Source organism: Martes martes (genome assembly GCF_963455335.1).
Source record: "Martes martes genome assembly, chromosome: 4".
NCBI lineage: Eukaryota > Metazoa > Chordata > Mammalia > Carnivora > Mustelidae > Martes > Martes martes.
In genome coordinates this window covers 62,568,138-62,585,132 of record NC_137891.1, presented here as the reverse complement: position 1 = coordinate 62,585,132, position 16,995 = coordinate 62,568,138, and the positions used below count along the sequence as shown (strand labels likewise).

At 41.4% G+C, this 16,995-nt stretch overlaps 1 protein-coding gene across 1 annotated transcript in view; it reads left to right on the top strand.

Moving 5' to 3' along the window:
- The window catches only part of SULF1 (sulfatase 1), a 150,440-nt gene that overhangs the window by 100,928 nt on the left and 32,517 nt on the right, over positions 1–16,995 (top strand). Inside the window, exons 8-12 of the mRNA XM_080801768.1 lie at positions 2,860–3,010; positions 3,975–4,150; positions 5,442–5,570; positions 5,840–5,896; positions 6,617–6,746. Of these exons, the coding sequence (XP_080657894.1) occupies positions 2,860–3,010; positions 3,975–4,150; positions 5,442–5,570; positions 5,840–5,896; positions 6,617–6,746 (643 nt within the window). The remainder of the gene's footprint in view (positions 1–2,859; positions 3,011–3,974; positions 4,151–5,441; positions 5,571–5,839; positions 5,897–6,616; positions 6,747–16,995) is intronic.

Here is a 16,995-nt window from a genome sequence, read left to right as displayed (position 1 = left end):
CTCCTTACCCCTGCTGAGATCCCACCTGGGATTTCGGTTCCAGAGCTGGGGGTCTGCTCCCACTTGGAGAAATTAAAGGGGGAGGGGAGAAAAAGGCAGTTGCGGGTAGGGAAGGACATCTTTGACAACAGACCTGAACTCTCCTTTTTAATATAAACCAGATTTAACATATGTCATTCTGTAAATCCGGGAGTCCAATTGGAAGCTTGTAATTTGCTACGACCTTCCCCATTCCTCAAAGTGAAATGGAGTTGTGCCAAGCACATCAAGGTAGCTGGTAGAAGATATAATTTGCCCGCTGCGAGTCTTCGTTTCGGTTCCCTATTGTTAATTTTTATTTGTGTTGAGGTTTTGTGGCTTTAAAAAAGTCAACTCGATTTATTTCAAAATTAAGGCAAACCGACATCAAAGGCAGTAAGAGGAAGATGTTTAGGTATTATAAAGAAACCTTGTGTGATCTTTTATAGCCCTATTCTTTTTCGAGACACGTATCAGTAAATGGTTAGGGGACCTTTCATGACCCACTTGCTCTATTTTTCTGACCTCTAGCCACCCCTGCGGGTGAAAATCCCTCTCCGATGGGGCTTAGAAGCCCCCTCTGTCATCCTGCTCAGCCTCTCCATCTAATCCTGTTTGTACCACGACATGCTGCGTGAAGAATAAGAAACAGGGTTTACATCCTTTCCTACTGCATGAGCCCCTGAGATTGAAGAGGCTGATTCTGCCCGTGTTCACTCTTAGATATCAGGAACCCTTTCAGGCCAAAAACAGGGGACAAATGGTTCATGAGTCATTTCCTGGGTAAACAGAAGAAAGTTTATGTTGAAAGTTTCTCTTGAAAAGAATAGCAGGTGATACCTGGAGAGCTTGTTTGATTTTTAATGCAACAGGATTTTTCAACCCAGACACTTACATAGAATGTTTATTGGCTCATGTAGGAAATATATGTGCCTCTGTACTAGCACTTTTAAGTGATATAGGAATAGATAGATAGATAGATAGATAGATAATAAATAGGTGATAGATGGATAGAGAGATGATTGATAATGATTAAATAGATAGAGATAGACAAATAGACCTATTGTTCCTCAAAAGAGCTTTTTAAGAAAGGTACTATTATCCCCATTTACAGATGAGCAAAGTGAACCACACTTGCTTTTCCTACTCTGCAAATCTGCCCCTTTAAAAAGGAGTTGACTTACACTACTGAGCACGATTTATACAATTTTAGGGATAGTGTCTTCTGTGCTCACTGTTATGCTGGTATTTGTGCTGTTGTACTTCTGTTAGTTAACTAGCATCCATACTGACCAACAGGGTATAATGTGACCTTCTTTTGTGCCAAGAAGTTCAGTGGTACCAAAACAGCATTTAGAAAAATATATATATATTTTATTTATTTATTTGAGAGAGAGAGACGGAGAGGGAGAACAGAGAGGGAGAGTAAGAGGCAGAAGCAGACTCCCCACTGAGCAGAGAGCCTGATGTGGGACTCGATCCCAGGACCCTGAGATCATGACCTGAGCCAAAGGCAGACACTTAACTGACTGAGCCACCCAGGCACCCCAAAACAGCATTTTCAACTCGCAAGTAAGATTTTGAAAATGTGTAACAACAGGCAGCATTTATATTGTTCAGCATGCATAGAAATAGCCCAGTAAACAATTGTGTAGCTCAGAAATTCCAGGTTCACCCCGAGGGAAATTTGCACTAGAGCAAACCAGCAGAGTACATGGTAAATGCTCCTGAATTCACTCAGCTCACAGTGATTATTTCTCTAGGGTTTTTCGGTTTTGGGTTTTGGGGGTTTTTTGATATTTTATTTATTTATTTTATTTTAAATTTATTTTTATTTTAGAGAGAGAGCAAGAAGGGAGAGGAGCAGGGAGGGGGGGTTAGAGAGGGAGGGGCGGGAGGGGGAAAGAATCCCAAGCAAAAGGACACTGAGACCATGACCTGACCCTAAATCAAGAGCTGGACGCTTAACTGACTGAGCCACCCAGGCACCCCTATTTCTCTTGTTTTGTAATATAAAAGATGGCACAGGAGGATGAGGTAGCAGCATCTAATGGTCAAGGGATTTGGGTTAGATCTCAAAAAGAAGGCGACATATTTTGTGGGTCCCCAATAAAATGTATGAGACACCACTTGGATTTCTGCAATAAATTAAATATAGGCTTGAACCCACATGTTCTAGAGGAATAAGACCCACCTCCCTGTAGTTAACAAAAATTGTGTCTGCACATGTATCGAATTGTCTGTAAAAAGAATGGCTTTATAAATAAGCATGTATATTGCAGAAGTAGATTGGCTTTAACTCCAGTACAGCCCATTAAATTAATGCTATCTATATATAAGGTTAGGAATGAGAAAAACTCATAGACTAGATATGTAAGTAATCAATAGAATAGCCCAGTAAAATCAAGAGGAAAAAATTATGTTATTCCACATCTTTGTGACTATATCTAGTAGCCTAATTAACTACAACATTTATAGAGTTAACATCACCATGAAAATATCCCCTTGTGTATTACAGAATTTTATCTTTAGATCTTACATGATCATCCTGATGTCTTTTTACACATTTTATTCAATGAATCAAATGAACTTGCACTAATTACCTTTTTAGCTGCCTATCTAGGTTTTATAAATTTGAATCCATATGCCTTTTGGGGATGTGTGATATTTGGGGTAGTGAAGTTTTGAGCTCTTCTTATAAACATAGAAGACCCGTGGGAGACAAAAATAGCAATGTCTAAATTACCTTTCCTAAATGATTACTTTACAACCTTCACCTTGAGATTTTTCTCTACCTGACTAAAATTGTATATAGTAAGAATCCTTTCTGGGTATTTTCAGAACCCCTAGTTATAACTATGCACCAAACATGGATAAGCACTGGATTATGCAGTACACGGGACCCATGCTGCCCATCCATATGGAATTTACAAACATTCTACATCGCAAAAGGCTTCAGACTTTGATGTCAGTGGATGATTCTGTGGAAAGGGTAAGTACACAAACTTGCCTCAGTGACAGATTTTGGCCCAGCTTCCTTGGTGTAGATCCAGTCTTGCTAATTCCGTCTTCGTCTCGTTGGTGTTTTCAAGAGAGGGAGAGAGCCCGTGTGCGTGAATATGTGTACGTGTGTGTTGAGTGACTTTATCTTCCCTCCCTTATCTTGACCCCTTCCACTAGCTCTCCAGGCCTGGTTCTTTGGAGCCAGCAGCAAAGAGAGGACAAAAATCAAAACACCTTAAGTCAAGAGCTACACTCACAAATACCTTCAAGAATTAGGCAAATAACGTAAATACCTAAAGCTGGTCTTGTATAAAGCGATAGGGCATGGTGGGGACTATGGGGAACGTTAAACACCCACATCTGTAACAAGGAGCAACTACTCAGCTCCAGCTTATTTTTGCCACGTAGGAAAATAGATCCAGTATCATGAGTTCTTTGACTTTTCAAAGGAAACCAGAAATACAAATATTTTATATGAAATTTCCTGAATTTAAAAAAATAACAGAAGCCAAACGAAACAAGCCTAGAGGCTGGATTTAGTTGGCTCAAGCTCCAAAGCAGCCTCTTCGTAATCCTTGATAACTATGTAAAGAGTGATGATAAAGTTTGCTTTAACAGTGGATTTTCGAAGTAAAAACTGTAAGTTAGGTGGCAGGGGCTGGCTGTTTTGTAGAGTTTGTTGTTTGGTTTTTGTTTTTTGTTTTTTGTTTTTTTTTTTAAATAGGTGCACAAAAGCTTGAAGAACAATGTGCCAGATTCAAAAAAGTTACATTACTCTATCATTAGACATTTTCCCTCCAGGATTATAAGCAACTGGAACATGTAGATAGTCATCATGTTTCTCAGCCTTGTTAAAGTGACACTTGCCTTTAAAAAATAATGGGGAAGACTTTCGGGGAAAATCACGGCAACACTCTTGTCATCTTGCGCATCTTGTCTCTGTTGTATTTCAGCTGTATAATATGCTCGTGGAGACAGGGGAGCTGGAGAACACTTACATCATTTACACCGCTGACCATGGTTACCATATCGGCCAGTTTGGACTGGTCAAGGGGAAATCCATGCCATACGACTTTGATATCCGCGTGCCTTTCTTTATTCGTGGTCCAAGTGTAGAACCAGGATCCGTGTACGTATTTCTCTGCTTGCAACATTTGGCTATTGTGGCTTATGTGTATCTGAGATGATTCGATTATCAATCTCAGGGTCTGGTTTCTTTTCACCCGAAACAGAAAAGGGTGTAGGTAGGGGGAGGTTGGTAATTCAGAAAATGAAAATCTTGTGTTTTTTTTTTCCCCTACCACATGTTAAATTAACTGAAGTATGCTATTTAACGAAAAAGGAAAATTAACTATCAATGACTAATTCTGCCAAATGGACCAAAATCCACATCTCACGGCCTGTGCTCACAGACATAGAATGGGATCGTTAGGGACATATCTGGACTTTCTTTGAATCAGACATACACTGTCTTTAAAAAGAGAAACAAAAACGGAAACAGTGTCTGCCTCTAGTTGTTTGTTTGTTTTTTTAATTATTACTAAAGAAAAATTTTTAAAGAAAATAAAATTTTTAAAAAGCATGATTTTCTGTTAGAAGAAAAAAGAGTCTAAAAGACTAGCATTCTATTTCTGCTACCTTAGACAAGTCACTGCCTCCCTCTGCATCTCTCTTTTCCCGTTACAAAATGGGTTTTATGTTCCCTGCCATCCACATCACAATGTTCAGTGTAAAATAAAATTGTGTACATGAAACAAGTTATGGAAAGAGTTAAAGATAAGAATCCAAGTGGAATTTCAAATCCGGAATGGTCCTTAAGGAGCATCCAGCCAGGACTACATCTTCTTTTTCTTCTTCTTCTTCTTAAGATTTTACTAATTTATTTGAAGGGGGGCATGCCAGCATGAAGAAAGAGGGGGGCAGAGGGCCAAGCAGACTCCCCACTGAGCGAGGAGCCCCATGCGGGGCTCAATCCCAGGACCCTAAGGTCACAACCTGAGCTAAAGGCAGATGCTTAACCCACTGAGCCACCCAGGCGCTCCCCAGCCTGGACTCCTGATCTAACACAGAAGAAGCTTGGCACAGCACCAGTGCCTCTCTCAGAGTCCCTGATTCTGGAAGTGGCTGCGTTGGGGCCCAGAAGCCAGATATTCTGAATCTCCTCCATGTGCCTCCTCTGCCGCTACATCTGGGAGAAGACGATAGTAGTAAAAGCGTTTCTTTGAAGAATGTGATTGTATCTCTTCAGGTCGTTGGAAACACTTTGAGAATTGTCTGATGTAGGTGTAACAGTTTTATGTGTGAAAGACCAAGGTGGGGGAAGAAGGTTGAAGGCCGAGAAGTATCGGTGTGGAGAAAGTGGCCCTCCATGCCACCCCCACAGACATTGGTTCCGGGGGTGACCACTTGTCCCTTTGCAGAGTCCCACAGATCGTTCTCAACATTGACCTGGCCCCAACAATCTTGGACATCGCTGGGCTCGACACTCCTCCTGATGTGGACGGCAAGTCCGTCCTCAAACTTCTGGATCTGGAAAGGCCAGGTAACAGGTGTGTCCATTCGCTTTCCCTCAGCCAGCCCCAAGCGCCTCGGCTCCCAGAGCCCACCGGCCGCTGAAAGGAGTGAAGGCCAAGGACGCCTTGCCCATGAGAATCACCCCAAGCTGAGAATGTCTTGGCTGTTTGCGAACAGCATACTGATGGAGGGGCAGTCGCGGTCTGCGGGAAGTGAGAGGTGTTTCTTTAAATAAATTGTGAGCACAGATGCATGTGGAAAAACGTCCAGATGCCAACAGTAAATATTATTATTTTGCTTTCAGGTTTCGAACAAACAAGAAAGCCAGAATTTGGCGTGATACGTTCCTCGTGGAAAGAGGGTAATTACTGGTTCCTGGGGTGCTTCTGGGAACCAGGCCTAGTGGGCAGCTCTCCCTGCTGGGTATTTTTTCCCCCTTATTCCAGTTTACTAAGCATGCAGATTTCGTAAGCTTGGTCACAAGATTGAATGGTTTGCTACTCATTCTCCACTGGCTAGCACAGTAATGATTGTTGCATCAGAACTGTAAAGCATAAGTTCTCATACAAAGGAACCAAAGCGTTGACTGTTGCATTTTTCGACCTCGGTTCTGAATTGGACCAGTCCATTGACTTTCTCAGCCTTCCTTCCCAAGTCCTGCCTCGCCCTCTCCTTTCTCCTTCCTTTCCGTAAGTGCCTTTCCTAGTTTTAAATACACATATGAGACTGTCACCCTTCTGGGTTTCCCCTTTTGATTCATAATCCTCATTGTCTCTTTTTTTTTTCCATACATATATTGAAAGAAAAGCATTTATATGAATCTGAAGCTAGACATTTTTTGCCCAAAGTTTTGAAATTAATGTTTTAGGGAGATAACAATTCTTCCTAGTACCTGGCTTATAATTTTCACAAAGGAGTCAGCAAATGTTGAGCTCCTATGGACAAGGTCTTATCATCTATTTCATGCCATTTGAAGAATATGGAGTCATGCTGCAGGGGAAAAAAAGAGAAAAGGCAAAAGATGCTGGGCGGGTAAATCAGATCATTTCTCACATCAGAAACTTCTTCTTTTCTGTCAAAGGAAGTTTTTACGTAAGAAAGAAGAATCCAGCAAGAATATCCAACAGTCAAATCACTTGCCCAAATATGAGAGAGTCAAAGAATTGTGCCAGCAGGCCAGGTACCAGACAGCCTGTGAACAGCCTGGGCAGGTGAGTGACATGGCTTGTCTTCACCACAGGTCACATGCTTCTTCATTTCTAATTTTAACAATTTCAACATATAAAATAATGTACATTTGTATATAAATACGTTTTTCATAGTGGTCATGCAGCGCTCGCTGTGACAGCTCTCCTCTGACTGAGAATTATCTAACTGGTCTAAGCTGGGCCTCCTCATCACTGCTTGGGCTCCCTTCAGTGAAAAAAAGTTGGTGCCCTCAGAGAGAACTTGATATCCACCCAACTAGCCAACACCAGTTCAGTATATCACACATGTGAAATGGGTAGTCTGGTTAGAAAGATCAGAAACTTGGTTCCACCTGAGGAGTAGCCATCACCCCTTGGAGTCCTGTTAACTCGTTATCAAGAAGCGTCAAGAAACTACTTAGTCAAGATCCAGGGGTAGATGCCAAGCCCCTGGGCGGTGAACCACCCAAGGGACATGATGGGGTCTTCCCATCCTGTACTAAAGTCAGATGCCATCGAACCCACAGAGGAGGATAGAATCATGACCAAGGCTGGGAAGTGAAAAGGGAAGCCATATTGTGTTTGTTTATTGTTTCTACTTCTACTCACAAAATTTCTGACATCAACTATTTCATTAGAACGAATTATTTTTATTAATGGAAATATTACTACAAATGGGGTGCCTGGGTATCTCAGTGGGTTGAGTGTCCAACTCTTGATTTTGGGGGAGGTCATGATCTTGGGGTTGTGAGATCGTGTCAGACTTCACACTCAATAGGGAGTCTGCTTGAGTTTCTCTCTCGTTCTCCTGCCCCTACCCACCCCTCTATCCAGTAAATAAATAAATCTTAAAAAAAAATTACTGTAGAATTAAGGACTACCCAGAACACCAACTATTATCAATAAGAACTAAAGAAATACCATGTGATGAATTAACACAGACCTGTTTCTAAGGAAAGTGAGAACGTATGAATGTTAACTATTTAAAACACTCTTGATTGACATCTACACTAGCTAAAAGAAGTACTGTATCATGATGAGAGAGGAATTACCTAAGTCATTGAGACAAAATTGAAGGAAAGTGAAAAATAATAGTTATTACGCATTTGTCTTACATAAAGCACTATACATGGATACATGGAGTTTAGTATGTATTAGCTCAGTTTAATCCTCATATCCGTCCAATGAGGTAGGCATTGTTGTACCCATTTATAAATGGGCAGCTGGTGAGTGCAGAGCTGAGATTGAAATGAGTTGTAGGATTCAAAAACTCGGGCCACTTGCCGCCTTCCAAGGTCAGTTACATTAACGAGGCAAAGAGAAGTTCACATCTGTTCTGAGTCTTTTCTTCTCTTTAACTTATCTGACCTCTAGATAGCCACACAATTAGCCAATACCAGTTCAGGATATCAGGTACACGAAATGGATACATAGTCATTATAAAAATGACCTCACAAATGTAGGGCATCACACAGTTGTACTGGTGATATGGTATCTAGCTTATTGAACAGACATTCACAATAAACAACTTGAGCCTCATACTTTCTGCATTTCCTCATGACTTTTTGTCCTCAGGGATTCCTTTGAAATAGAAAAAGGTGGGGAGGGAGGTTGATGAAGGAAGGGATAAAACCGGGCCTTCGTGGCATTCTAGTAAGTCTTAATTTTCAAGTGTTTAGTGGAGAAGCTTAGACTTATTCATTATATTTTAATATGATGTCTTCAGATCCTTCTCAAGGAAGCTCTAAGTGTTATTATGACTAAAACTTCAGAATTGTTTTGTAGCTCTAAAATGATTTTTATGAGCCAGCCTCAATAGACTAATTTGCTTTTATTCGGGAGTTGGAAATGTTTGGTGTTAAATATATCTCACACGAATTGGTGATTCTGTTACTATTTTAGCCTTCCAAGTGGCAAGCATTACGGCTGTTTGAGAATAAGGTACACTGCCTAGCTTTCAGTATACAATTTTGCAAACCTCTCTCCATATGGCTTGCCCTAGAATTTTAATACATGTCCTAAAGGGCAAATGTAGTCTCAACTAGATTATGGCATGTTGGCACAAACTCTTCCCTCTTGTGAAATGCTAACTGTGTTAAGAATGTCACTCCATTTTTACCCAGTTTTCTAAACTTGTTTTGCCCCCCATGAAATGCTTTAATGCCTGGTTCCCTGGGATTCTCCTCTGCTGCTTTATTTCGATGTGACTCAGTCTGAATTTAGATTATATCACATGGATATATGTAAATGTTCACAACAATTTCTTTTAGAAGTGCCTGAATTATTAGAACAGAGAATTACACTCTACCCCGGGTGGTGATTTCTTTCTTCCTATAGGTGATGCTCAAATTATAGCTTAATAATCTAAGAACTTCTGGAAAATTTTGAGCCTCTTCAAGACAGTTACAGAAACTGTGGGTCAAACCTGATAGCTCAGTTGTAGTCTACAGAAATCTTTATGTTTGGGGACATGTGCTTTTTCTATCTGGTTACTAGTTACAGTATCAGTGACTTTTAAAAAGGAAAAGTCCAGAGAATGAGATTGTTTTGCTCTGATCAAGGCATCAGTTAAGGCTAGAATGAACTCTAATCTAATCTCTTCTCTTGAGACTGATTACACACCTGGCCCGTGGCCTTCGTCTCTTCCTCTGACCAAGGTTAACCAGCTGCATTCAAAGACAACACAATCTTCTCTTTGGTTTGACTCTGTATGGGATAGAGAGGAAAAACCCACAATACCAACCCCATTCTCTTCACTTCAACCCCCAAAGAAATGGTGTATTTCACCCATGCAACCATACCCCCTGCTTGATCCCCTAAGGACTGTTTGGCAAGGTCAACGCGGATGCACGAAGGAGGTAAATGAAGGAAAGAAAAGTAAGACATCACAAAGTTTGGGTTAGAATATTGGCATCTGCTACTTTCTACCTGTGTATTTGGGGACTGGATTAAGAGTCTTGGGTTTTCTATCCCTAAAGTTAAGAAAATTAATCTCAGTCTCATAAGGATTCTGTGATATCATATATGTAAAGTGCTAGATGAGTTACAAGGCTACGTGGGAATGTTGGGCGTTATTTCTGTTCCGGACCATCTTACCTGCTTTTTCATTCCTGTGAAGCCAACAAGGAATTAAAATGGGCTGGAATCCCAGACATTTGGCAATACTTCTTCCATTTTGTGAACAGAGCAACCAGCAGGGACTAATTAAGACGGCATGGACATATGTGTTTGCATTACTTCTGGTGTTCCTGAATTAATATGAGGCTGAGTATGAATTCCCGCCACTCTCTCAGCTGGCATAACACCCCCAAGCGCATTATGTACAGATTTATGTATGACACACACACACACACACATACACACACACAAACACACACACACGTGCAAATCTCAGCTTTTATCTGAAAAGACTTTGGCTCAACAAAGAACACACATCAGTGATGCTCAATTCTGGCCACACCCTAGAATCACCTGGGCAGCTTTGGAAAATATCGATGTAAGGGCACCTGGGTGGCTCAGTCAGTTAAGTGTCCAACTCTTGGTTTTGGCTCAGGTCATGATCTCAGGGTTGTGAGATTGAGCCCCACCTTGGGCTCCACACTGGGCAGTGGGGGTGGGGGGATGAGGTTGGAGGGGGGCCTACTGGTTAAGATTCTCCCTTTCCCTGTGCCCCTCTCAAAAGAAAGAAAGAAAGGAAGGAAGGAAGGAAGGAAGGAAGGAAGGAGGAAAGGAAATATCAATGTATAGCCTCCCCCCAAACCAATCAGATTAACGGGTCAGAGGTGAGGTCAAGGTATCTGTATTTGTTAACATAGTTAAGAACCAGAGGTCTAGAGTCAGAGAATATTGAACTTGGAAGGAGTCTTCGAAATCTCCTAGTTGAAAGGTATCCTTTTTCTAATAAGGAAATTTAGATCCAGAAAACTTAAGCCACAAACCCAAAGTCAGAACCTGCAACTCTTCACTCGCAGCTTAATCCTTTCCTCCCCAGAACATGCTGCCTCTTCAAAAATGTAACAGAGTAGATTTTCTCTTTGAAATTATAGATGGCATTTGCCTGGCGGAAGCCTCGAGCTTAGGACCCACTTAGAGCATCTAGGGAAGTGGTTCCCAAGCCCTGCACATTAGAATCACAGAAGCAGCTTTACAAATGCTGATGTTCAAGCTTCACTCCAGACAAAGGAACACAGAACCTCTGGGGATGAGACCCAGACACCCCGTGATTGTTTTCCAGCTCCTGGGTGATTTCTTTGAGCCGCCAGGACTGAGAATCATTCATGCCAGGAAAACGTTATTCTATTTTTCCCCTTCTAGGTATAGGGATTGACTCCTTAAATAGGAGTTACATAAAAGAGAAATTCCCGAGGCCTTCAGTCTTGGAGTACATTTCATATATTCTCTGTTGTTTGAAAAAAGCTTGTTTCTCTCTTTGATAAAGAAAATGTCATGTCCTTTGCGAGTTGTTAAATTCCAGCAACCTGGCAATTTCATTTGTCTTTCTACTATTGTACCAATATGAAATCAAGGACTTGTTGACCATTATGGAAGGACCCCAGATCAAGCAAGTGGGTACTACTTGGGAAATTAGAATGTGGCTTGTTGAATGTCCTGGTTTAGCTCCAGGATTTATGTTCTCATCCCAAAATTATCCCTCTGACCACAGATCCTCAACCTTTTGTGACCAGCTGCAGAGGAGGAATAAAAGGCGGTTACCAGTAAGATCTGGCAAGTTTGCCAGGAACTGACAGCCTGTTTCCAGAAACTCACTGAGCCCTGGTTAAAATTTCACCATGGCTCGCAGACCCTTGCCCACGGCCCTCCTTATTCCAGAGGGACGGCCCCGAGGACCGAGCCCCAGTGCCACCCTCTGGCTGAATGCTTGTCTGCATGGAGCTCAGCACCCACCGCCCGGCCTCAAAACCTTGCCTCCTCCCCTCTTCAACCTGCACTGAAGGACATTTCTGAATAGTTGTGCCTTTCGATGTTTTGACTTCTGTGCATTTTTTAAAACACAAACCACAGGCTTAAATGTCAAACCATACTTAACGATGCCCCAAACGAATCAGAAAAAAGACAAACATAAGGCCATTTTACTTATAAACTACCTAATGTGGCCACACCCAGTTTAATTTATGCTCTTGTTTCCCACTACTCCAGAACACAGCCAGCCCGCTCTGGGCAAGATCTCCTTCTCCCTGCTCGTAAACAGAGCATTCTCGTCAGCGGCGGCCGGCGTGTAAGCTGTTGCCTCTGCTTCCCAAATGCTATTCCCTCCACCAAGGCTGCTGGGAAGCCTCACATTCTACCACTCTTTTTTATTGGGGTCCTAATCAATTGGGATTGCATCCGGGTCCACTGCTTTCTTGCTACATGACCAGGGGCAAGTTACTCAATCTAACTCTGCCTCAGTTTCTTCATCTTGAAAATGGGCATAATAATAAGTACCTGCCTCAGAGGGTCGCAGTAAAGGTTATAAGAGGTAAGTGTATTAAACATCTAAACCAGTACCTGGCACATAATAAGCACTCGACAAATACGGGCTATCACTTGTTGGCCAAGGTCAGTGTACCAGTTGTGCTTTTGCCAGACTGTAAGAACAATACTCCTTTCCACCTTTCATTATTGACTTTTACAAAGGATTATCCAGATGAAAATCTGAAGGAAGAAACATTTTCTTCTGTTTCTCTTTCCTTTCCACTTTTTCTCCCCTCTCCCTTCTCACCCTATTTCAAAGAAGACAGGAAATAAATCTTAGCACAAGTAACTCTACTTAGATTGGTAAGAAAATCTGACAATGGCTTCAGCTAAGTAGCAATATGAACGAGGATGTTTATATGGTACCTTTATAGTCCCAGTGCTGAGATGAAATTCTAAATGCGTGTCCACAGACAGGTAACTGTGTTTTACGATATTGGTACTGGCCTGAAGGTTGATCAGGTTATCCCAAAATTACTGTATGGTAGTTAATATTTTGGAGAACATGATTTGACCTGCATTATGACCAAATCCACATAATAAGACATATAATAATGACAACTAATCCATGTGTGTTTATGTGCATGTGTGTGTAAAATTAAGCTTTCATTGCAGTGTACTTTTGAAAAAGCTGTAGCCAAATTTTTTTGTTTCTTGTTCATGAATAAGTAGGTATAAATAAGAATATAGGACATTCTTAATCAATCTGAAAAATATATGCAATTAAAAATGTAGAAACTATAATGATTATCTGGTAGGTACTTCAGGAAAGGGAAGTAACCAGAACTCTATCTTCAACTAATATTATGCTAGGCACTTTACACAGAACATTTTATATCTGAAAATTATTCTGTAGAAGAGATCTTATGCTCATTTTAAATATAATTATCTTCAACTAATATTATGCTAGGCACTTTACACAGAACATTTTATATCTGAAAATTATTCTGTAGAAGAGATCTTATGCTCATTTTAAATATAAGGAGACTAAAGCTCAGATGAGAAAGTCACTTGCCCGAAGTCACAGAGCTGGAGGTGTGACAAGTCTGAGTTCAAACCAAGATCGGTGCGATTCAAACCCACAGTCTCTCCACTAAATAGTAATTATTGTATTATATACAATTTGCAAGCATGAAACATGAACTTGCACAAGGATTGGATAACCGTTGTTAAAGGTCAATTATAATAGTATTGCTCTGGATTTATATAGTGCATCGTTTTCTCAGAACTCCAAAAATATTCAACGACTTATTCTCATGGCATATCCTTGAGGCCAGGAGAAGCAAGTATTATTTTACTAGATATGGAATCTGGAAAAACAAAGAGACTCTGTAATTGGCTCAAGGCCTTGGAGTTAGCAGGAAAACAAAATGAAAATGGAGGTCTTCACATCCCTAACCCAATACTTACCTTCATATCCCTAATCCAATACTTGCCTCCATTAAAAATGACTACCTCTCATTAAGTTTGCATAAGACCAGGTTAAGTAATAAACTTAACTTGTGTGTGCAGAGGGAGATAGTCTGTGAAATAATAACAATAATAATAACAATAACTACTTTTGTTGGGTGCTTACTGAGTACTGAGTTCTTCCTGCTCCTGAATGAGTTCTAATACTCACTGTTATGCCCCCAATAACGGGTCCGTGATTAAAGGAGCGAGACTGATGCAAAGCGAAGGTCAAGCAAAGCTTTATTTCGCGCCAAGCATCAAGAATCTAACCGAACGTTTAGGGCCGCACCTCTTGCAAGAGAGGGCGACCCTTCTCTGTTTCACAGTCTAGCTTTTAAGGGCAAAGGACATGCGGTTGGGCCTGGCCACGCACAGGTGACCAATTGAATTACAATTTACCCTAGTAGACATTTGAATCAGCCTATTACACCTTGATTACGATTGGCGCCAAAAGGGTTCCCAAAGGGCGGGGGCCCATACTCCTTCAGTAGCTAGGGAGACAGTATGCAACCCCCTACTGATCGGATGTCTCCACCTGGCCTGACCCACCTTTGTATCTGGGCTTTGTTACCTGGAGCTGGTTTCCGGGACTTGTTTTTAAGTGAATCCCCTGGGGGAAGGGGAGCAGGGACAGTTTAAGGGTTAAACAACAAGGTTTTTGTTTAACCTCAATGAAAGCCTCTTGCTAAAATATAAAAATATAAAATAGGTCCTTACACTCACGAAGCTTGATTGTAGAGCTGACTTGCTCAAGGGCACATGGTGATGTGAGAAAGCTGATAGTCGAATCCAGACTTTTCTAGGTTTGAAAGTCCAGACTTCCACCGAGCCACATCGATATGGATATAAAATGCCATTCTCAAGTCCCAGGAGGAATATGGGTGATATTCACCACTACAAAATTCTACTCCATTAAATGAATTATGGTAGCACTGTAGGTTATAGTGATGATTACATGGATAAATTTATATAAAGTGCTCTAGACCAGTACCTGGCATCAAGAGTTCCACAGGTGATGATAATGATGTTGAAGGGAATTGTTTGAAGGGCATTTGTCTCATTTCCGTTAGGTTTGATTCCACCAAACAAGCTACACACATGAATCCTTGTATCAAAAGGGCCAGCCATCTCTTCTTCATCATGTGTTATTTACATATAAGTGTAGACAGTCAATCAAGGCCACCAAGACATGATTGCTAAACGGAGTGGTTTGAGGCTGAGCTAACGTCAGGGAACAATTCAGGAGTGTGAGACATGGTCCTTGCCTTTAATTTGAAATTCCAGTGTGGTTGGAAAGGCTAAAATGAAATCCTAATATAAACTTACAAAATTATTTCAATGGTTTAATTGAGCCCCTCTGTCGCCGAATGCATGCAGAAATCATTGTGTAATGAATGTACATGGGGTGATTGGTACAGACGGAGTCAGAGATGCAGGAGAAAAACTGAGAGGATGTCCCATGGAGTGGCAGAGGAATTTATGGAAGGGGAGAGTGGTTCAGGGAAGACGGACAGTGGGATCTGGCAGTTCACTGATTCACTGATAAACTTCCAGAGAGTAGATAAGAGGGAGTAAGTATGCTATCTGTACCTCCGCGCAGGCGCGTGTTCACCAAAGCACCCCCCGAGGCTGAGCCGCATCCCCTGGGTGGATGCCTCCCCTGAGTCCCAGCTCCCATCTGGTTGCTGCAGCTCTTAGGCAATGCCAAGTCATTGCCTCTCTTTCTTTTGAGCATTTAAGGGACTTGTGGCATGAGTTTCAGAGCAATTCCCTGAGAGCTCTCTTCCTTCGCACTAAGATTTTTAAAGCCGCTCGCTAATGACTCTATTAATAGGGTCTACAGCTTGTTCAAAGGGCCCACGGTAGAGAAAATCATTGACATTTTTCTCTGTAGCTCTTGTTTTATACAAGAATGTGTAAAGGTATATACATGTGGGTATATGTGTGTGTACATGTGGGTATATGTTTGTGTACATATGCATCCATATAAATATGCCTATAATATATGCCGGTATATGCATGTATGTACGTATACATTAATATATGTGTACATATAGTATATGTGGGTATATGCGTGTGTGTATGTATGCATCCATATACATATACGTATAGTATAAGCGGGTATATGCGTGTGTACGCACGCATCCATATGTACCTGCATATTTGATTTGTGAGATATATCATCCATGCCTGGGTTGGTGCCAGATCTCAGGTTTGGTTAAATTCATCTCTTCAGGAAAGAAACATCCCTTCCCTTCACCTCTGCCCCATACATAGGACATTAACGAGGAATTTGGCTAGTGGGGAAATGCTGGTTGGATTCCAGATAGACCAAATTATTAAAAATTCTGCCCACACTTTCTGTTCTAGAGGAATCTACTTGTACCCTCAGTTCTTCGGGCCACAAAAAAAAGTAGAATTTTTTTAATCCAGTGTGGTTATAAAACTAGGAGGGTTTTCACTGTAGTTACGTGTTTTAAAATTCAATGTTTATACCGAAATTGAAAAAAATTCGAGCCACAAAAGACACAAGAGCATTATTGTTCAAGAATAAAGTTAACCATATTTTTCTGTCTGGTAGAAAATAGAGCACTTCTTAAGCTATTACGAGGCCGAGTTGTGGATCCCCTGGCCACTGCTTCCCCTAGCATATGCATCAAGTAGCAAACTCTTAGCTTTGCGATGCTTGAGTTAGAGATTACCCAGATTGATGGACAAGTCCTCAACCATCTGGATTTAGGACAAATACAGATCTAGAATGACACTCAAGCACCACCGATTCCCAATTTTTCTGGAGCTTTGAAAGCTTACGGATTATTCTGCTGACACTTCCTGTCAGCAGAAATTCTATAGGGCATATAGTCACTTCTCCATGGAGCTGTGTATCAGTTTCTGAGAAGTATTTTTTTTTTTTTTCTGAGAACTATTTTTGAGAATTTCACAGCACCTCCTCCCAGCTCATGGGATATGTCTAGAAGGGCTACAAACCCAGGCTTGAAAACCCCTGGTCTCCACGATGAATGACAGAACCCTGCCGCAGGCCACACACAGCTTTGTGCTCAACCTTTATAAGCACTAAGTGCCCTCACTTGTCATCTAACTGTGGAGAGAAAGTAAGGAAAACTGGTTACTCTTACAGAAAGCACATAGTCCTGCCTCTAGAGACAAGCCGGTAGTGTTCCTCTGTTGCAGCTGGAGTCGTCTTCTGATCCAATTACATCAGTACCTTTCTAGACACAACTTCCTTGCATACCCACACCCCAACATGCATACGCCCCTCTCAAAGACTCATCCTTCTGAGCTGCTTAGACCCACAAATACCTCTTTTGCCCCTGCCATGGGTCCC